This window comes from Rhinolophus ferrumequinum, chromosome 3, assembly GCF_004115265.2.
Source record: "Rhinolophus ferrumequinum isolate MPI-CBG mRhiFer1 chromosome 3, mRhiFer1_v1.p, whole genome shotgun sequence".
In the NCBI taxonomy this organism is placed as follows: domain Eukaryota; kingdom Metazoa; phylum Chordata; class Mammalia; order Chiroptera; family Rhinolophidae; genus Rhinolophus; species Rhinolophus ferrumequinum.
The window spans coordinates 83,259,861-83,283,640 of NC_046286.1; the positions used below are offsets into that span (position 1 = coordinate 83,259,861).

Genomic DNA, 23,780 nt, shown 5'->3' on the forward strand with positions numbered 1-23,780 from the left:
AAGAATTTAATTTTCAGTTTTTCCAGAAGAAATTTTGTAAGGGATATGTATTTTTATTGAATGTGCTGTGTACTCGCATCAGTTAAAAAAGCAATTCACAAGACACTGTCCCCTAGATATATATACTAGTTTCACCGAAATCTCACCAGTATTTGATGTTTTTCCCACCAATAAAATAGTACCTCATTTTGATTTGCACTTTTAAATGAGCAAAGTTTTCCATGTTTTATTTCCTCACATAAGTTGTACTTAAATATTTTGTCAGTTAATTAATTTGAATCTTAAAATTCCTATCCTCAATAACTTTCAGGAATTCCTTGTATAATATAGGTATTAGGTCTTGGTTTGCCTCTCGTTGAGGATTCTCTCTTCATACCACATGCTTTTCAGGGCTCCCTCACCCACTCTTATGGTTTGGAGCCACCATCTGTATGCTAGAGACTCCTCAATCCACAGGCTCGACAGATAAATCTGCTTTTTTTCCCAAACAGCTTGGAACAGTGGTCTGCACACTGGGTGATGAATATTGAAACACAGACATAAAAGACCATTTTTAAAGATGAGATTATTTTTAGAACTGTTTTATAGATATGAATAATTAGAAAATGATTCTATAGCATTAATGCATGGGAACAAAAAAATACAAATATTCAAGTTAAGTGCTTGAATAAATAAACACAAAAATAAATTCAAAAATTTTTTATTTAAAATCTTGATACAATGTCTCATAAAAAAATATATATACATGATTCTATTTACATAGTTTATTAATTCTATTGGTTTGAATTCGATATTAAATGCAACTTGAAAAACTTTCACGATTTCTTTTGAAGGCAGCATTTAAAAATACTATAAACTTAACAAGAATAACAACAAAAAACAAACCACCACCAAAAACATATGGAGGCACAGAAAAGAAAAAATCCATTTTATCTCCTGAAGTGCATCTACTATCACAGGAAGCAGGGTTATTAGAGCGTACGCACTGCTACTGCTAACCTATCTATATGGAAAGGTTCATATGTGACAGTTGGTTTGTTTTGTTTTTTTTTAAAAAAAAGTCTTTGCTGTTCTCAGACCACCTGCAACGGTATGAAATAGGCTCTTTACCCTTTTACCTAAATCAAGCTACTGTATTTGGTTAATATCAACGAAGATACAATTTCTGAAAACATGCTGAGACATGAAATCGAAGCAGAAAAATTATTTAGGGCAAGGAGATCCTTTAAGTTGGTGCAGGTTGGTTGATCTTACGAAAACTCTTTGGAATCTGCTGTGACTCTGTAACCAATCAAGGACTCTTGACCGCCTTCATCCACAAGCAGATCCACTAACACATGTGGTTTATTATAACCAAAGGAGGTAGTAGTATTTCTCAGCATTATGGACTCCTGTCCTCCTGTCTTTATTTCAGTTTTAGTATTTGGAGGAAATTCTGAATCAGATAAGCTGTCTGATTCTACAAGGCCACTATCAGAACCATTTCTGGAGTGATAAGAGTTTAAAGCACCGCTGCCGGGTTCAGACTGGTTACTACTTGAGTGGAGAGAATCCTCTCTGATGACGGAGGTCAGGGGGCTGCCAGGGACCGTGTCAGAAGTATTTTCTTCAATGGTCACTACTTCTGTTTCACTGGAAAGAACTTCTCTGTGTTCTGCTTTTCCTAGATTGTCCTCCGTATGCGTACCTGAAGTTACTGTTGGTGACAACTGCTCTTCCCAGATCACCTTGTCACCTTCATTTTCAGGGACAATTACTTCATAGCTGATGGGTGACACATACTTTGGTTCCGACTTTGCCTCTGAAGAGGCATTTTTTACCACAGACACCTAAGAGAAGAGGAAATCAATGATTAAAAACAATAAACTACTACACATAAGTGCCTATTCTCAAAAAAACAAAAAAATGGTCTAAGGCTAATGAACAACTAAATATACCACTAAATGGTATACTTAAGATAGCAGTATACTATTTTTAGATTAAAAACAAGGATTTTTAAAAAGTTACTATCTCACCAATATATGTTGCTTTTCATGCATTACTTTTCACACGCATGTTATACTTGGGAGTACAGCTACTCATTTTACATAATAATTTTACCATTCGCCTTCATAATTACCATTTTCATTGGCTCATAATTTCTTTATACTGATGATTAAATAATTTGTCTAATAGTAAATGTTAAAGTGTTTCCAATTTTTACTATTTACCAAAACATGTTGAAAAAAATATTCTCACGTGTCTTTTTATTTGTGAAATTATTTTTTTTATAATAAATTCTGAAGGGTGGAATAACTAAGTCCAAGGCTGAGGCATGTGTATGGAATTATGACACTGTATACTCATCTGATGCTTATCTTCCTACCCAGGGCTATATGACTTTTTACCAACATATATCCATTTTACCACTACTAATACTCCTAAATATTCAGGTTTCTTTTTCTTTTTCTAGTGGGTGTAAAGTGGCATAATGCAATGTTGCTTTGTGCTTAATTACTAGTGAGGACAAGTGAGATAATTCATACATGAATTGTCTACTAATTGTTGCTAGTTCTTATCCACTTTACTGAAATATAGCATATTCATAACAAATTTAAATGTGCCTTTTGCATATCAGCTATCACTCCTGTCATATGTGATTCAAAAAACTACCATTCTGTTATCTTTTAACTGTTTTTTTTTTTCTCCCAGCATACAAAGGCTTTTAAATGTTAGGCATTGAAATGTTAAACTTCTAGTTTAGTCTCACTCTTGGCCATCTTTCCTTCTACACTCCAACCATAATGAAGTGGCTTTGTAGCTGCAGATTTTCAAAAGCCATATTTTCTTGATGCTGGACCTCAGCACATACCATCCCTAAGTCCCTGGATGAACTACTATATGTCCCTCAAGACTGCTCAGGCATCACGGCCTCTGGAAAAGGCACGACTGACTCCCACCCCACAAAATGGACAAAGTCCTCACTGGCATGTAGATAAACCTCTGTTTTTGAACCTAATCACACCCACTGAATACTTATTTTTTTTCTCCCACTAGACTTGAAGCTTCTTAACAGACTTGCCTAACTGTGCTTTTGCCACATGCATAAAAAAGTGCCTGGTGCATAGTGAGAACTATGTGGTGTTGGGTGTGTGGCAGATGAGCGACTTATGGTAGGTGACACGGTGCTGAACATCAGTCTACTTTTAAAGAGAACTTTTAAGAAACGATCAAAAAGGTTCAAATTAACATCTGAGTGTATATAATTAAAGTATTTAAATACATTACCAATGACTTGGGTAACATGATGTTTTTTCTCTTACACGGATTCATCTCCTTAACGTTACAACATAGAAATACCAGGGCAAGTACCAGAAACAGGAGGACAGCAGCAACAACTGGAATCCAAACAGAATCTATGAGATGGGAAAAATCACAAATTAGAATTAAGATAGAATACAGCTGTAGCCATGTACTAATTATAAACTCTTGGAGTTGTCCTTTAATAGACGCACACATCAGGTGAAGAACACAGTCAGAGGGTAAGGAACACTGGACCGATGTCAGGAGAGGAGTGAAAAATCAGCTCCTGACCTACATGCAACATTGTTCCTCCCAGCTCGCTCATTCTACACTGTCTTTGATTATACTTTCACGGCACAGTGTGGATAAAAGAGCGTTTTCCTAACAATGTTCTTACAACCCCAAATAGAGGGTGTTTCCAGAGTTATGCTTTTTTTCTCATTTAAAGAGGCGAAGTAAAAATTTTTAAAATATATCTCCTTAGAAATAAATTCTGGCAATGTCTATAACTCTTAAAATAATGTAGTCCGACTCCTCAGAATTCTGTTACATTTCATATTTATTTCAAGATTAAGATATTTATAAGGATACACAGATGTACACACATGCACACACGGACGAATGCTGCACAGAAATAAAGTCTCCTTGACTGCAAACCGGGTATAAAGAACAATAGAAAATAGGGAAGATTGTTTCAGAGCACATACATCTAGAATCACTGTTGGGTATTTGTCTCTAATGCTGCTTTTTCTTTTCATAGCCCAATCTTCAGTACTTTTTTTCATACTCATCTCTTCCAAATCAATAGTACCCACATATAGTGGTGGTGTTTGGCCTCCCTTCATGGCATTTCATTACCTTTAATTTCTATTCCAAAGTTATTTCTTTGGAACAGTAATTCTGGAAGTTACTACTAAATGAATGCTTGTATCACACCTGTTACAGGATGTGGAAATAAATTATTATAATAATAAAAGATAAAAATCAGCACATAACTAAACTCACACTGGGCTTAGAAGCACGCAGGGAAGGCTGCTGTGAGCCACAGTGGTGCCACCATGTGGCCACGATATTGGCCCAGTTTATAATTCAGGATTTTTTTTTTAACAGTAAATCTGGGGCATTTGCATTATTTTCAAAATTTTGTGTATTTTAAGATTTTGTTTTTCAAAATAGCATAATGAAAACTGGCACAAAATGCACAGCATTATTTTAAGTCACCTATTTGAAACTCTCATATAATGGCCTAAAAGTTATTATTAATAGTATTAAATTTTAGGTGTTTGGTTTGATTCTTCAACCTAGATTTCCATTCTTTAAAAAGATATGTAACCGCAATGCCCATCGGTAGATGACTGGATTAAGAAAATGTGGTACATTTATACAATGGAGTACTACGCAGCCATAAAGAAGAAAGAAATCTTACCATTTGCAACAACATGGATGGACCTAGAGAACATTATGTTAAGTGAAATAAGTCAGACAGAGAAAGACAAATACCATGTGATCTCACTTATATGTGGAATCTAAAGAAGAGAATAAGTGAAATGAACTAATCAGAAACAGTTTTGGAGACATAGAGGAAAAACTGAGGGTTGCTAGATGGGCGCGAGGGTGGGGGTAAAGGGGGAAGGTGAGGGGATTAGGAAAACAGTCAGTAACCACACGATGGCCATGGGGTTTTGAAAATTAATCTGGGGAACGTAATCAATAATGTTGTAAAGATTTTGTAGGGTATCCGATAGACACATGTCCCATTTGGGTGACCATCACAGGGAAGATGTAGATGCCTGATCACTGCACTGTACACCTGAAGCTGAACAACAATGAATTCCAACTATAATTTTATATATATATGTATATGTGTATATATATATATATATATATATATGTATATGTATATATGTATGTATATACTTACAAGACGCGGAGTACAGCATTAGGAATAGAGACAGTGGAAATGTAATGGCTCTGTGCGATGTCAGAGGGTTAGTGGATGGGGGAGAGGGGTTCACACAGTGTGAGGGATATAAATGATAAATGTCTAAGTATTACTTTGTCTTGTGCACCTGAAACTAATTAAAAAAAGATATGTGTACCATAAAATTTTTGTATTTTTTTAACCTAGGAAATATATCCTTAAAACATCCAACAAGTGAAAAAATATATATACTATATAAGTAATCTAAAAGTCCAAAAATTGGGGAACATTCAATAGAATACAATCTGCATGATGAAATATTCTACATACATTAAAAAGTAGTATTAATAAATTATGTAAAATAATATGGAAAGAGATTTATAACAGATGCTTAAAGCAGTATGTAAAATTATATGAATGAACAACATGACCTGGATATGTAGAAAAAGAGAAAAACAGGATGGGAAAAAATCCACCAAACGGTGAGTAACTTATGTGGATGGCAGAACTACAACTAATTTTGTTTTCTTCTGGCTTTTCATATTTTACAAATTACCTACAATGCACATTTAAATTTCAAAACTTCAAAGGCCCCAATTTTTGTTACAGTACCTGACACATGAGAATGTCAGTTCTAAAGTTCTATATATCCCCACACACAAAGAAAAGATGATTAAATAAAAATAATTATATTAAAATGTTATAAAAGTGACCCATAATTCATTATTTAAACCAATCTAAATTTATTTTTGAATATGAATTTCTAGTGCTTGTCCAGTTCACGTCACACAATTTTAATCAACATTCCTCCTATTCAGTTTTTCGGCTTACTGTCCCCATAAAGAACACCTTAATGAATATGTACCATCTTGCTATACTGAAGTAATAAACTGACTTATATTGTGCGTAATCCTGAAATGCAGACATTTATGCACGTAGTTTTACATGTTTATTATATTTTTTTCTTTCCTGTGTTAAAAGGTTATCATATGGCTTTACAAATTGGCTGGCTGAGAAATGGCCTTATTTTTAATTTTGAACTTCTCTGAGGAATGGAACTATTTTTAAAAGAGAAGAGATTTATTGAAATTGCAAACTGCCTCTTTTCACATTACCCTACGTTAGTTACCACTTTTTATATTTAGGAAAAAATGGCAAGAACTTACCTGCTATGCTCTTCGGACTGAGAACAGTAACACAGGATTCTTCGGATTTTTCAGTTTTAATAGGCCATACATCTGAGAATCCTTCTACTGCAATACAGTACTCAGAATTCAGTGAGGACACTGGAATACTCAGGCTGCACGGAGTCTCACTGCAATCATCTTCCTTTTGTACATAACTTCTCTCTGTGGTCTATATGGGCAAAAACAAACATGAAAATGCATGGTTCCTTTTAATCTGCAAAAAACAATCATATGTATGGTGGTCAAATACCTGGAGAAAATGTATGTATGATGAATGTTGAGCATGTCTGAAAATAGTGTTGACATCAAATAAGTCAGTTTGTTACTTCAACACAGATGATGCTATGTATCCATTAAAATGTTCTTTATAGGGATAAATTTAAAAACTCAGGGGCCGGCCCGGTGGCTCAGGCGGTTAGAGCTCCATGCTCCTAACTCCGAAGGCTGCCGGTTCGATTCCCACATGGGCCAGTGGGCTCTCAACCACAAGGTTGCCAGTTCGATTCCTCCAGTCCCGGAAGGGATGGTGGGCAGCGCCCCCTGCAACTAAGATTGAACACAGCACCTTGAGCTGAGCTGCCACTGAGCTCCAGGATGGCTCAGTTGGTTGGAGCGCGTCCTCTCAACCACAAGGCTGCCTGTTCGACTCCTGCAAGGGATGATGGGCTGTACCCCCTGCAACTAGCAACTAGCAACGGCAACTGGACCTGGAGCTGAGCTGAGCCCTCCACAACTATGACTGAAAGGACAACAACTTGCCTTGGAAAAAAGTCCTGGAAGTGCACACTGTTCCCCAATAAAGTCCTGTTCCCTTTCCCCAATAAAATCTTAAAAAAGAAAAACCCAAATAGCAGGAATGTTCCAAATAGCAGGAATGTTCACTATTACTTGCTATGTCAACAAATGTTCATTAGTCTTATTTCTATAGTGCTAGAAACTTAGCTGGTGAGAGATAAAAGCATCTTATGTGAAGAATAATAAAGGTATTATGCAAAGGCTGTAGAATTATCTTGGCAGTAATACATAGAAGGGATTGAAGCAATCTCGGGGATTTTATTCATTCAAAACAGCCAAAGTACATGGCTTACCTGTGCTAGGATGTGGAGACAGAGGCAGGACAGTGGTGCCTGACCTCAGATAACATCGTAGGGTACAGAAGAGACGTTAAGAAAAATGTTAAGAGAGTAATGAGTACTGCAAGAGGACTACTATAAGGAATTAGAAATAACCAGACCTTAGAGGAGGAAATAGTCTACCATGGCAGAAAAGAATTCAAAGGGGAGATAATACGCCAGTTGAATACTAAAGAATGAGTAGAAATTTGCCAAAGGAGAAGGACATTCTATGAAAGAACATGTTATGTGCAGGGAATTAGGAACAGCAAGTTCACCAAAGCAGGAATAAAAATAAGGTTGGAAAGAATGAGGAGACAGGCAGCTGGGAAGGATGCAGCAGGCCCCAGAAGGCTTTGGAGGCCATGCCATGAAAGAGAATTTAGATATCGTTTTGTAGCCGATGGGGATTTGTTATAGGATTTTAAGAAGAGAAGTTAATACGGCTAGATTTGCACTTTAGAAAGACAATTCTGCTAGCAATCAAAGTGATGTTTTAAAACCTAAATCAGGGGGTAGCCGGTTAGCTCAGTTGGTTAAAGCACGGTACTCTTAACAACAAGGTTGCCAGCTCGATCCCCACTTGGGCCACTGTGAGCTGCGCCCTCCACAACTAGATTGAAACAACTACTTGAGCTTGAGCTGATGGGTCCCGGAAACACACACTTAAAATAAATAAAAAGTTAAAAAAAAAACTAAATCAGACATCATTCTTCTGCTTAAACCTTTCCCGGGGTACAACATCTCAACTCACAATAAATGTCAAATCCCTCCAACGCCCTAAGGCGAGTGGCCCCAGTGACCTCTATGGCCTTACCTGCCTCCACTCTGTGCAGCTTTGCTGCTCCCTTCACCTGTGCAGTGTCCTTTTGCTGGGATCTTTCCCTGAAACACTCTCCCCATCATTATCTATGGAGCTCACTTCCTCCAGCCCTGCTTCCAGCAACACTTTCCCAGTGAAGCCTGCTCTGACCACCCTACTGAAAATCACTGCTGCCCCCAACCCCCCTCTCCCTCCCTCTTCCCTGCTTTATTTTTCTCCATAGCAGTTATCACTGGAGATTTGTCTGTAGTGTTCACTGTTCTCTCCTGCTGCAGAAGGCACACAGCACATGCTTGACAAATATTGTTAAATAAAGGAATGGCTGCACTATGGAGAATGGATGGAATAGAATAGTTCTAATCAAGTGTGGTCTGCATACCAGTGTCAGAATGTAATTATTTCCCCACAGTGTACTATTAACTTTTTCTTTGAAAAACAATGACTCCAATTAGAGCTTCGTATTATTTTACACTACTACCAATGAGGAAGAAAAAGATTCAAATTATCCTCATCTTACTGGTGGAAAAATGAAAATATACACATTAAAATCCTAGATTAGGGCTATGCTGCTACACAAGGCAAAGAAAAAAAATGTGCTCACCTGGCCAGTGTTATTGATAAACACCAACACTAATTCCCTTCAAAAGCATTCATCTATTTCTTTTTTTTCTTTTTTACCAAAACTTAGGATCCATGAGTTTTGCCTGAAGAGTCATAAGCATTCTATTTTTTTACACTACATGCACAAACAACTTATGCTAGCAACAGAAAAATTTCCATTTTGAAAAACATGAAATACAAACACATACCTCACTTCCATTTATTCTCACATACACATTGTACACGAATATAGAACAAGAATTTTCTTCATCATAAATAGCTTCTGGCTCATTTCCATCTACAGCTAAAGGATGATATATATTAATAATGATTTCGTCTTCCTTCTGTCTGATACTTGCGTTAGGTGGTCCAAATTTCCCTAGGGCGGGGGAACAAAAAAGAAGTAAAATTAGTACTGGCCCTGGAACTTTATAGTACATTATATAAATTACCAAAATCAATCAACCTACACTAGTTGTTACTGCTGTTCTAAAGCAAAACCACATTTAAACCATTCCAAAATGATCTAGAAGACAGTCTATGTGTCCTTAATAAAGAAATGCTTAATAAATCTCTTCAGGCAAGAAGTATTCTTATCTAATCAAAACTCCTCTTTAACACTTTAAATTCATTTCTAGTCCTAAAGAAAAATAGTTGGTCATGAAATCTTGGTAAAAACAACTTGACATAAAGAAGCTCTATTAAGTTACTTTTTCCTTTTTCTTTGGTTCTGTGGATTAAAAAAAAAAAAAATGGTTTTCTAAAAAATGTTTCAGAAAAGGCATTTTAGTTATCTTTGAACCCTCACCGAAACTTTGTAGCTCCACCTATGGATGTCTGGCATGAAGGCTATATATAAAAATTTCCTAAATACATTCAATTTTTATTGTGAAAATCAGAACTAGGTATTTATTAATTCAACAAATATTTATTATGTGTCTTTGATGTCTGGCACTTCGTTGGTGAAACATTTATCTATTCTTCACATATGTATTGTATACCTGCTATGTCCCAGGCAGGTCTGTTTTTGACTCATTAATGTATCCTCTCAGGGCCTAACATACTTTCTGGCACATAGCACGCCTCTGACAAATCTATGTGGGAAAAATCTGACATACAGATGGTGTAGTTATCAGATGACAAAGGTGTGAACTTGGAGGAATAAACCTATTTCAAAGGCAAGTACAGAAAGGGCTGTGGAAGAGACCCAGTAGGCACAATCGGAAAAGGAGGAGGAGAACGAGGCAATGGTTGGAGCAATGAAGCATGAAGCTGAACAATGAAGGAAGTGAGGCTGGAAGGCAAGGCACGGAAGGACTGGAAGACTAGGGAGGAGTAGGTGACTAAAGGCTTCTTTTACCCAGGAATGAGGGCATGAGGGCTACAAGGTAGGATGTGAATCAGGAAAGAGGACTTGGCATTGAAGAGCCGAGAGCTTGAAGAGGTAACGAAGATCAGGTACAGATGGGAATGGAGGGCTGGAAGTGTGTAGAACTGAAAATCATTGAGATTGAAGAGATTGCGGAACTCTAACATTGTTTTAATGTATAAAATTGGGATTAAAATTCCCTCAGGCCTTGAAGATTTAAGGCAGAGAGGAAGAATGACAGCAACTGCCAAAGTCCTCAGTGAACGTAACTTAGAAAGGAATGACCGAGAAGGTACGGAGGCGGAGGGTATGTGGAGTCTGGTTGCAGAGCACTAACCCATATTTGTAGGGAGAGAAAATGTAACGATCTAGTAGGGCCAAAGAGATGGGCCCCTCTTAGCCCCATTTTGTGGGACCTGGGAAGAGGAAGACACGAACTCCCTGAATTCTTCCAAATGTTTCTTGGGCATTGTAATAATTTTTAGCAACTGCTAATAAAAGCAAATATATACAGAAGACGTGTAAGTATTTTCAAATTCAAAATTTAGACATGTATAGATTCTACTCACATTCTTCGCACAAAATAAATTCTTTTGACTCTGCATAGGCCGATTCTTCCTGTCCAAGCCTAGCTTTAACTCTGGCCCACAGACCAACTGATGGATCGCCAGTCATGGAAAAGATATTACACTGAGGATCAGAGGTATTGCAGGCATCAATCCATTTTGCATTCCTAAAATGAAGAGGATTTTTATTAATATATAAACTTGAACCATCTCAGCCTACGCTTTGCTTTTTATTCACAGCACAGAGCTGGTAGAAGGAACTGAATAAGAATAGGACGGAGAAGCTAGACAAAGTAGGAAGCCCTTACTTTGGTGACAAATACTACAAATGCCTTTACAATAAAAAGGCTCAATTCAAGTTATAAGACTTGTACACCCATTCCACATGCAATTTTTAAAAATCTGCTCATTAAGCAATTTTACATTCTATTAACATGATCACTACTTAATTACAGAATCCAACACATTACATATACACTATAAGAAGAGCAAGGCCGCCTGGTGGCTGAAGTGGTTGGACTCCGTGCTCCTAACGCAGAAGGCTACCGGTTCGATTCCCACATGGGCCAGTGGACTCTGAACCACAAGGTTGCCAGTTCGATTCCTCGACTCCCTCAAGGGATGGTGGGCTGCGCCCCCTGCAACTAAGATTGAACACAGCACCTTGAGCTGAGCTGCCACTGAACTCCCGAATGGCTCAGTTGGTTGGAGTGCATCCTCTCAACCACAAGGTTGCCGGTTCGACTCCCACAAGGGATGGTGGGCTGCGCCCCCTGCAACTAGCAACGGCAACTGGACGTGGAGCTGAGCTGCACCCTCCACAACTAAGACTGAAAGGACAACAACTTGACTTGGAAAAAAGTCCTGGAAGTACACACTGTTCCCCAATAAAGTCCTGTTCCCCAAGTTAAAAAAAAAAAAAAAAGAAGAGTGCATCATTACTTTTAATACAGAACTGTAAGCTTTATTTGCCATGCCTTAAAATAGTGGAAATTAGTGATACTTGTCTACAATTTTGACAGGAAGAAGAACTAAGAGGCAGGAAGTTCTGAAAAGAACTAATTGTACCCTTAAGACTTCTGGAAGTCTATAAGCAGTTCAGGACGTTTTGCCACATCGGAAGGAAGGATGACAGAAGAAAACACAGAGCATTATGGAATATGCAAATTCCTAGACAAAAACAGAATAAAAAGTATAAAAGAGTAACACTCACCCATATTTCTTTACCTGTACAGTAAAAACAGGTGTCTGTGGCATGACCGGGTAATCCCAACGTACGACAGTATTCAAGTTATAGGCGTCAATTTTAACATTGGTTGGTACAGGCACTGTAAGAGATTCAAAAAGTATAACGGACATAGTAAGCAATTAACATTGACATTAGAAAAACCTTATTATAAGAAGCCGTGTTAACCAAATATATATTTTGAAGAAAAGTAGAATTCATCAAAATAGATAATAAAATTATTTAAATTAAGAGATTTCTAAAAATTAATTTTATTGAAAAATGCACAGAAGAGCACTGATTCATTTTAAATTACTAAAACAACATTGTGATACAAGGAAACACAAATGTAGTATAAGGCAATACGTTACTATAACGTTTTAGGAGTTTTTAAAATAAATGCACTGCCTGTTGTAGTAATAATCCTCAATTTATTTAATTAACACTAGAATTTTCTATATTTGACACCAAAGATTGTATTCAATATCTAGAGAAGTGGCTACCATAGGGATGGCCAATATCACTCTAAAACCTCTCAGGCTCTCAACCCTACCCCAGTACTATTATACACCTTTAATACCTTTTCTAAATAGCACAGGAATAGATGCCTAATGATTGACTGAAGGAGAGCCAACTGCCATTCCAGTTTCACCAACATTTTACTCTCTGTGGTGTGCAGGGCTTTATACAAAACATATCCAATATTTCTTCTTGCCTTTGCTCTTTTATCAGAAAACGTCTGTTGATAAGATGTGAGCCACATGAGAATAGGCAGAGTCACTTTTATATTGTCATCAGACATTACCAAAACTGAAACCTAGTTATTAAAAGTAGGCATTTTCCCCCTGCTCAATGCAGCAGGTTGTCTTCCACCGACCCTTGGAAAACGGACACACATACAATGTCTTCTCTTCCTCTTCCCCACTCCCTTTCTCTCTTTCTCCCCCCTTCCTTCCATTTCCTTCTTTATGAATGAATACGAAGGTATAGATACAGTTGGGGACATGACCCAAAATAGAAAACTCTATTAAACATGATTTATTTATACAACTTAAATAAATGAATGGCAATGTGGCCAAGGTTCAGTGGCTTCCAACCATTACTCATCCTTCTCCTCTAAAATTCTGAGGTGACACCTCAGATGATACCCCAGATGACAGTGATGGTGACTCAGGTGTATACCGAGTGGACTGTTCTAATAAGAAAAATATTCCCTGCATTGGACATTAAGAAATCTGCCTTCTTTCCTGGCTATACTACTAAACAGTTATTTCAGATTTCCTCATCTGCTAAAGTGAGGTGTTAATTTCACATATATATTTGCTTACTTTTGAAGGAAATACCTACTATACAGGGTACAGCAGGGTCGACTGAGGCTTCCTTAATAGGGTTCCTTTTTCTATGACATGTTTGCTCATCAACTTCCCGAAACAACCTAATCTCAAACAGCTTACAGTCTACGGTTGAGGCGGAAATAAAAGGCACCCCACACTGGTTCAATTCCACACTAATATCAAATAATAATCACAGATATAAACGTAATTTTGCAACCAGCTAAGAGAGACATGATGCTAAGAAAACTCATAATGAATGTGCAGAAGACATTTCTTAATTTTAGCAGCTTTTGCCTCTTCAGAGGCTGAGAATTTTCAAACCACCAGGTTCTGGTTTCTTCTTATTTAACAGTCCTTCCCTTGATTACACTCTCTAGTCTTGCATTTACTAGAAGCAAGAAGAAACCACATGGCACCTTCAACACTTTGCTTGGAAACCTCCTTAGCTAGGTCATGCGGCTCACCAGGCGTATTTCATAGTAGCTTTCTGCCAGCACCTAACAAGGATATGCCTTCCTCCAGTTTCCAATTAGGACAGTTCTTTCTTTCCGTTTAACCCCCTTTTAAAAACTGATTCCCAACAGGAATGCCTTTTTAACTGTATATGCTCAATCTGAAATTCCTGTATTTGAGAAAAAGGCATACAGAAGTCAATCTATATACAGAATATCAAATAAAATGCATTTATATTTAAGAGGTTACTGATTCATATATTATAAAACCAAAAACAGTAGATTTGTGCAGCATTAGATTAGATTTTAATGTGAATCAAACTATGTTTCCCATAATTTAAGTAAAAGCTTGACATGGTTAGACTAGGACAGGGACTTTCAAAGTAATCAAGACAGGTGGCAGGAAGAAGAGGTTTTGATGGATTATAGCAGACAGAAATTACCACTAGATTAAAGGAGAAACTTCTAAGTATTTACATCAAAGGATATATTGTGGTTTTCATGCTACCAGAAGAGAAACCATATAGTTATTAGACACCTTCCTTTGTTATCTTTGCCAAAAATCACATGATAGACATGAGTAGTTTTCTCATTAAATTTCAGAATTTTGTAACCTAACGTTCAAATTGTTACATATTCAGATTAAAATAAGGTGTACGGCAAACTCCTATTCATAATAAATTTACCTTATGTAAATAAAAATATAGCAAGAGAGTACTATGCATGGAGTTTCAGGAAAGATCCTACTCGAGTATCTCATGAAATAAAATAATCTTACAGATTTTCCCATCTCTTTAAAATGCCCAGGATAGTTTTCTGTAACTCATTTTGTCTTTGGAAATGGGTTCAGTTATTTGGTGCATTATATCTGCAGACGACCCAGAGTACGCTTGAGCTATTTTAAGATTTGCTTCCCAGAACTCCTCTAGAACTAGCAGCTGAGGATTTAACAAAACCAAACACAGGAGAGAAAAATCAGTTTTTCATAACACTCAATTACAATGCGGGGGTGGGGGGGAAGGAGGGTTCTCGGTACAGCCAACTGTTTCCTGGTGATAAACTAGAAGAGACAGGATATGAAAAAAGAGCCAGGGAGAGAACAGAAAATAGGGATGACGATTAGTAAGTAATGAAGCATTGCCACTAGACGGGGCAATGAGGATGTCACAGAAGACCAAAACACAGCAGCAAGAGCAGCTCTGTAATAATTCCTGGGAAAGGCAGGGTGGTGGGGGGGAAGCAAACAACTACAGGTATCTTAGGAGTTCCTCTGCACGGATGGTGACAGAAGGGTATAACCGCCAAAAGCACCTGTGCCTTTACTGAAAGAGGGGCAGCCACAGTTCTTCACTGATTTTGACACAATAGCATACAAAGACTGTCTAGAAGATGTGTACATCTATGGCAGAACAGAGTTCTGTACCCTGTAGACACCATTAGATTAGACAATCTGCTTACTAACCCCTCTACGGGAAAGACAAACTGAGCAGCAAAAAGACATGAGAATAAAGGGGCCAGCAATTAAGGTGTTTTTGTGGATTAGAAGTCACTTAATACCACAAGTCAAAAACAAATGTTCCAAGTTAAAGCATCCAGATCCCTTCCTGAATGAACGAACAACTCTCAGAGAAAAGATGTTAACACCCTCCTCACCTGAAAGAAGCAGGCCATGGGTATTTTCACAAAGGTTTCTTCTTATACTACAAACTGAGAAATGTCATGAGAAATTCAGACAGGAAAAGGGGAAAATATCAAACCAAGACTACAGCATTTTTTCAGAATATATTTATGGTCACAATCTCCCTCCTGAATGGTTTGACAGTATTGATAAAATGGCTATTTTTATTAATGCTTTCCAACTTTTTCTCTTAGCAAGCGGCAGTGTCCTATAGATTTCAAATGAAGAGACACTTTGAGAATTCTTGCACATGATATTTCAAGTGTTCATAGAAGTTTTTTCACTGAAACATTTCAATATTTGGGGGCTTTGAAATTTAGGAATATATCCATCACTTTGTGAAAGGAATGGAAAACAGTCTATTTTCGACTTCTTTTTATTATTATTTTCTCTTTTTATGGTTTTTATTTTTTTCTTTCCATTTTATTGGGATATAATTGACCTATAGCACTGTATAAATTTAAGGTGTATAGCACAATGACTTGAATTACATACACTGTGAAATGATAACTACAAGGAGTTTAGTTAACATCCATCATCTCATATAGATACAAGAAGGAAAAAAGAGAAAACAAATCTTTTTCCTTGTGATGGGAACTTCTGGGATCTATTCTCTTGGCAATTTGTGAATACACTATATAGCAGTGTTAGCTATAGTCATCATGTTGTACAGTATATCCCCATATTATTTTCTTGCACCTGCAGAAAAAGATAGTTTCAGAACTAAGGGTTCAACTGAGAACACCTAAAATGTTTCAGGTCTATTTTACTTTCTAAATAATAGGTCCTCAGCTGGGTCAAGGCCCCTCCTATTCCTGCAGTCTTCTCTTATTCCCAACCGTCTTTGGGATTTAGTCTGGTTTTATCACATGCTCCACCTCTTAAAATGTGGAGCCCAGAAGTGATGCAACAGATGTGAAGGAAATACTCTCTTTTCTGTCTTTTTTTAAGAGATGGGCTTATACTGAGCTTGTAATTAACTAAAATCCCTTTGACCCAAACCACCACCAAGTTAGGGCTTATCCAATAAACATCTGCTCAACTACCTTGTTTCCCCGAAAATAAGACCTAGCTGGACAATCAGCTCTAATGCATCTTTTGGAGCAAAAACTAATATAGGACCTGGTCTTATTTTAATATAAGACCAGGTATAATATAACATAATATAATATAATATAATACCGGGTCTTAGATTAATTTTTGCTCCAAAAGACACATTAGAGCTGACTGTCTGGCTAGGTCTTATTTTTGGAGAAACACGGTCCTTTACTGACCTGAAATGCAGGATTTTATTCTTGCTCCTGTTCATCCAATTTCATCTAGATGAGTTTACTTGGCAAGGCAATGAATTCTAATTGGATTAGTCCCCTGATAATAGTCATTTCTCAAGACCAAGTCCCCTCTGGACTAAGTCATTGTAAGTTGAGAAATACTTTAAGAACTTAAAAAATAAAGGCCTTTTCAGTCCATGAAAAGAAAAAGGTGGGAGAACAAGTTAGCTGCTAGGCCTGTTTAAATGTCTTATATTGATCTGGATGAGATTTTTTTTTTTTAAGTCAACATAATTTCTCATATGTAACTAAAACAATCTAATGTTTCAAATATATTTGTTAAAATAAAGAGGCACATTATTGAATAATAATCACTAATATATATTAAACATTTGCTACAGGACAAGGAATGCGCTCAACTTTTTTATGCATTATCTCAGTTAAGCACCACGACAGCCTATAAAGGAGGTACTGTTATTGTACATATTTTCACCAATGATAAAACGGAGGCTTAGAGAAGTTACCTAAAGCTTTGACAATATGTAAAGTTGTGTTGGTTTTAATTAAGAAAAACTGCTTAGGTGTCATTTTTGTGATAGTGTGATAAAAATAAGGGGAAAATAAGGGGAAAATAAGGGGGAAATAACCTCCATCTACAAATAGGAATTGGAGACGATTATTTTCTGATGACTTCACAAGCACCTGCTTCAAGTAATTTTCCGATTTATTATACTATCACGATTAAACGATGGCCACTGCAAAATTTGAAAAGTACATTTAAGTAAATCATTTCTTTAGACATCACATGGGCATGATTAAAATGGATATCTCATATTAGGGTTACTATGTATTGGGATAATCTAAAATAAAGACACTCCCTTCATAGGAAAATTACAAGTGAACTGATTCATTCCTGTCAGGAATTCATTTAAATATGGTTCAACTCTCATTCTGACTATCCAATCAAAATGGAACCATTAATTATTCATCTAGTTCATACAACAACTGCATTATTGCTGTGTGCTACAAAATTTTGTAAGACAGCTCTTTAAATAGGTTATTTTTCTCTTCAATTCTTTAAGTATTCTTTTACGGAGAACTGAAATGTGGAACTTTCATAGCCCATTTGAATCATGAATCAGAATAAATTGTAAAAGAAAATTATTATTAACACCTATTCAATAAATTCAATTAAAATGCATTGTCATAAATATTTGGAATCTCTGAAAGAAATAAAAATAGAATCCAAAGAAAACAATGAAAAAATTAAATACACTCAGAGCATTATCCTAAAGTCAGAGAATGAACAGAAGGACAGTTGAAAAACAGAGGTGAATTAGTACAGTAAACTGTACTTTGGCCACATCTGTGCCAAAGTACAGTTTACTCTTAAGATAATACCTGTTGTCACACAGCAGCCTAGCAGACTGTCCCCCCGTGTCTTTCCTTAAGGAAAGAAGAGTCTGTGAGACTGTGCATTTCTGGGACTGTATATTTCTCTCTATTTAGTCTCCAAAAGAGGGTTTGCAGCCAATGACGAGTAAGATTCCCCATGGGGGGGACAACTCAAGCCAGGCGGAACCCCGTGGAGACCCCCATGAGCTGCCTTAGAAAGATTTGGGAAGGGGCCTTGTCTCCCCTTCCCCAGGCAAGCGGCTGCTGACTCTGGCTTCCCCTCTCACCTAATTGGGAGAAAAGTCTTGAGAGTGATAAGATTAAGCTCTCTCTGCTCAGCTCTGTGAAACAATTTCGACACATGATATATGTCCCTTAAAGGAGTTGCATACCTCACCTCAAGGACTTTCTGCTTCGGCTGTTTGAAGAGCAACATAATTGGTTTGGGTAATTTCTATAACGTGATAAGTGAGTCCCACAGACCGTGCCAAAAACACTGCTACTCCCTTGTATACTTACCAATAAAAACTTCCAGTCGGCTTTGTTCTGGGCTCCAGTCTTTCATGACTGTGAGACCCCTGGCCTTTTGAGATTTAACTGCATTAAGTCTCTGTATGTTTCTTTCTTAAAACTTAACCCAAAGTCGCCCCTTCTCGTACCCTCACTGCCCGTGTTGCGCTAGACGCGACAAATATCCAGAGTGGGAGAGCAAACTGGAAGAAGGCAGCTACTAGCAGGCACTGATTCACATCACAATATATACTTCTTTTATATGAAAAGTGAATGAAAAGTGAATTATTAGATGGCACACATGTATGTATTTTCCCTATCAATTCACTTAAGAAATATTAACAAAAGCCCACAACTGTAATGCAATACATTCTCAACCACTTGGATTTTTCAGAGACTGACTATATTCCCTTGTCGGCTTCGCTGTTCCTACCAGATCCCATCTAAGGTGAACTTCCAAATACACCATCAAACCCAGCACTAATAAGGGTTAACACACTGAATATGTATTAAGTGCCAGGCGCTGGAGAGACAGGGAAGCTGCCAAGAGCCAGAAACAGGGCGTCCTTGTGGGTTGTCCTCTACACTCTGGAGAGTTTGCATTTTAAACTAACTTTAAAAGCATAGGGAACACAACAAAATCTAGAGAAACACACTGAAAAAAGGGGGGGGGGCAGGGTTGCCAACACTTGGTTACAAAATGCTGGCATACAGAAGGCCAGAGTAGATCTTTCTATGGGGGAGAGACAGGCAATTCTACTCCCAGGGCTGCTTCAAGGATGAGCAAATAGTGCAGTCACAGATGTGCCATGCTCAGGAGTGCCCTGTACTCAAAGGGAAGAGCCTGGCACTTGGTATAATGCCCTGCTTGAGCCAGGAACCTTAGTCATCTTCCCCTTCTCTTCCACATCCAATCAGTCACAGAGTTCTGCTGATTCTGCCTTCTAAATGTTCTTCAAACTGTCCTCTCTTCTCCATTTAAACTGCCACTTCTCACCAACTCCTCCCAGACTTCAGCAGTGCCCTAAGTGGTGTCTTTCCTTTGATTCTATCCCCAAACCATTTTATAATGTGCATGGTTTTTTCTATAGGGCATATCCGATCCTGCATAAAATCATTTCTCCTCTTAAAATCATCCAGTGGCTGCCCACTGACTTGAGCAAGGTATGGTGAGCATATCATTTTGTTGGCTCAGCACTGGTATTTCTTTCAGAAACATGATTTTTCTTCTTCTGGGAACTCCCCTACCACAATCCCCTGCAAAAATATCGTTCCCATGTGAACTGGCACCTGACCCAAGCTGGGTAAATCAGGGCCTCCCTCTGGGATTTTGTTAGGATAGAAGCTGCAAGATGTCAAAACCCAAAAGTTGTCAACATCCACGATTCTTGCCAACTAGGGAAAGCTGTCAATGCTCCGAGAGTTAGTAATAAGAAATGGAGAGTGTTGGCGATTTGAACTTCTTGGTTCGGCTTCCTGAGGCCCAGCTAGCGTCTCTACCTTTTTGTTTAACTTTTGCTTAGACTCTGAGCCAATCAATACCTCTTTTTGCCTAAGTCACCCAAAGCTGTGTTTCTATCCTTTGTAGTTACACGTGACCATACCAAGGCACTTCCCCCCTCGCATCCCCTTGTATCCTCACACATGTAATACAAGAAAATGCTTAATACTCCACTAATTCAACATGCTGTTTCACACCTCTTCCTCTAAACACACACAAGTCTCCTGCACCTTCAGTTCCAACTCTGGGGTCATCTTCTCATTTTGCCTGACTACCCTGGCCAGAGCCAGGCACCTGTTCCTTGCTTTCTAGTAGCCAGCGCGTAAGTTCAAGCTCTTACCACAATGTACTGACCCGCCCTTGTGGATGACTAACTTGCCCACAGTAATGGCAGTTTGCAGAGTAGTTAAGAACTTGGACTCTGGAGCCCAACTGCCAGGCTCCCCACACTGAGTACCAGCCACCTCTCTACAAGTTGGGCAGACGTGCCTCAATGTCTCATCTGTAAGTGGAGATACCAACAGTACCTACTTTATAGAGTTGTTATGAAAATGAGATGTGATGAAAATGAGAACCCACAACAGTGCCTAGCACTGAACTGGTAGCTATGTAATGATCCCTGAAAGCAAGCAGAAACTGACAACTCCCATTTTTATATTCCCAACAACACTGACTGTCCCAAGGAATGAGTATTTGTTTGCTTGATTTTCTTTTTTTTAAATTAAAGTTGATTTTTAAAGAGGAAGCCGAGCAGAGCTGGAGCACACCTAACAGAAGCTCGCGGAAGAAGTCCTAATACAGAGCTTCAGCCTCAGTTTGCCAAAGGTGGTGGAGCTGGGCCTCCCTGACCCATTCCAGGCGAGTGCTAGCTGTGAACACTGAGGGGACACTTAAGACCCGACAGCGTTTCTGATAATTTAGGTTTATCCCTCTTGTAGAAGGGCTTTCCTGATTTTATTGGAGCTCCGAATCACCATTACATCGGGTATTCTCAGCATCTGATTCCGGGGAAATCTCAGTAAGGGAGCGGAAATAAAATGCTCCAAGAACTAAGCGATATGAAGAGACCTATCGCCTGGCAAACCTGCTCTTCACCACTTCAAGACTTATCCGTAAGATGACCAAGAACTGCCACTTAACTCTCAGCTGGCGAAAGAACAACTTTTCTCCCATCTCCCAAGGATTTGGGGGGTCCACCCTAAGAGTATAGTATTTAAGTCATGAGCTTTGGCCACAGTGTACAAATGCTGACCAGGAAACTCACTTATTTAAAAATGAATACAAAGCACTGGAGAATTGAGAAGCTTGTTTTGTTATTTCGGCAACAACGGAAGAGGCGAGAGAAAGGGAACTAGAGTGTGTGCAAATCGCGGGGACCCACAGTCCCCTTCCCGGGTGCCACCCCAGCAGGACCCAACGCCCCGGGGCGTCGGGAACCGAGGCGTCCGGGACGAACGCGGGTGCGGCTCCGCGGGGCGAGGCTTCCAAGCAGGGGCGGCGGCCGCCCCACCCCCATGCCCCCCCGGCCGCGACCCTGCTCCGAGCGGCAGTACCTGACAGCCGCGGCTTCGCGGTGCTGATCACAGTCCTGCTCGCCGCCTGCGTGACGACGACGAAGAGGAGGAGGAGAGCCATGCTGCTCTGGATAGACTCAGAGAGTGGCCCCGAGCGGCGGCCAGCGCCCCTCCGCACGGCCCTAGGCCCTGGAACTCGCGTCACTTCCGCCCCCGCGTACCGGAGTTCCATCGGGAACCAGGGCGTGGACACGGCAATAAGACGCGGACAGCGAAGCCAAGACCTGGAACGGGAGGCGGGACTACGCGCAGGAGGCCGGAAGTGGTCAGGGAGGCGGGGCCCGCGGCGGGGAGGCAGGAATAAGACGAAAAGGCCCCGAGAGGCCAGTTTCAAGGCAGCACGGCGGAAGGGTCACGGCAGTCCGTGGGAGCGATCTGGGCTCCTGGGTTTCTGAGGAACTTGGGTCCAGAGACTTGGCAACACCTTTCGCGATCCTTCCTATTTTGAAAGTGTTAGGGCAGAACTTTGCCCTAGGCCACAACCATTTTACCCTATTAGCCTTCGCCATCAAGGCATCTGGGAACCTGAGAGTTTAGAACAGAAAGAGCCTTTAAGTGCTTTCCCTAATCCCTGAATTTGTATTATATTTAAGGAATCTGAAGCTTCACTAGTGACATGGTTTGTGCATATTTACACAGCCCAAATCCAATTGGTTTGGCCAAGAACTACATTTTCCTTGGTGGAAAAACAACTTGTATTACCTTTTCAGCAATTAAATATCAAATAGCAATTTATTAAGCAGCCTTTTATCATGAGATCTGCCCTCTTTCATTTCTGACGGCATCACCTATTACTCCGCATCTCTCCCATTCCACTTCAGCCATATTGGACATGCACATAGCTAATCACCTCACCTGCTTTAAGTCTTGGCTTGTCATGGCCTTTTGCAAAAATTTCAAATTGCGGCCCACCCCATTCTCTTTATCCTGCCTACTACATTTTCATGGCACTTACCACTTTTCCCCACACTCTACAATAGGCATATTGATATTTATTCCCCCCACCCCTTGTAGAATACAAACTCCATAGGACTGAAATCTGTGGCAATCAATTAGTATTTGTTGAATGCAAGAATGCATGATTAGTGTTAAGCAAAAATTTAGAAAAACCTTATGGAAATACTGTATAAACTCGAGAGGAATTATTAGGTGGACCATTTTATTTATACTAATAAATCCTTGAGCTCAGTACTTCAGTGTACAGGTGAAGCACCTGGGGATTTTGTTAAAATGCAGATTTGGATTCAGTGGGTCTGATTCAGGTTGGGACTCATGTTTCTAACAACATATACAAGGAATGCCAATGCCTCTGGCTCTAGACCACACTTTGAATAGGAAGGCTTTAGCTCCATCTAGGCTAAGTTTGAGGAAATACTTTGTTTGATGTGTTTAGGATGCCCACTACCTTAGTACATTCAGGCTGTTATAACAATATGTCATGAATTGGGTGGCTTATGAAAATCAGAATTCTATTTCACACAGTTTTGAAGCCTCAAAGACTGAGATCAGGGCACCATACCCAAGATGTGGGTAGCAGATTTCCTGTTGTAACCTCACATGATGGAAGAGGGAGAAGTGTCTCTGGAGCCTCTTTTATAAGGCACTAATCCCATTCCTGAGGAGTCTCCCCTCATGACTCAAACACCTCTCAGTACTATTACCTTTGGGAGTAGAATTTCAACTTGTGAATTTTGGGGAGACATATTCAGACCATAGCACTCACTATATGGAAGGCATCTTCTAGTCACTGTAAGGATGAACAGATAATAAGAACTGATCTTTGCTGTTTAGGAGTTCATGGAGTAGGACAGAACATAATATTCAATTCAGTTCAGTAAACATTTTTATATTAGCCATCACAGGAAGTAGAGTCTGGGGGAGAGATTAGTGTGCAACACATGCTCTTGTATTCTCTTGGGATTGACCCCTATGAAGAGGTGGAGGAAATAAGATTGAGCAGAGGGAGAAGTTGATCTGTGA

The 23,780-nt window shown here is 39.1% G+C and overlaps 1 protein-coding gene across 1 annotated transcript; it reads right to left on the reverse strand.

Moving 5' to 3' along the window:
• Positions 1-684: 684 nt before the first annotated feature.
• Positions 685-22,055, reverse strand: IFNGR1 (interferon gamma receptor 1). The gene is made up of 7 exons (XM_033103276.1): positions 21,780-22,055; positions 12,074-12,188; positions 10,864-11,027; positions 9,135-9,304; positions 6,370-6,559; positions 3,268-3,395; positions 685-1,829 (listed from the first exon to the last, which is right to left on the reverse strand). Exons 1-7 carry the CDS (start codon positions 21,970-21,972, stop codon positions 1,251-1,253), a joined length of 1,539 nt encoding a protein of 512 aa, XP_032959167.1. The 5' UTR covers positions 21,973-22,055; the 3' UTR covers positions 685-1,250.
• Between the last annotated feature and the right edge of the window lie 1,725 nt (positions 22,056-23,780).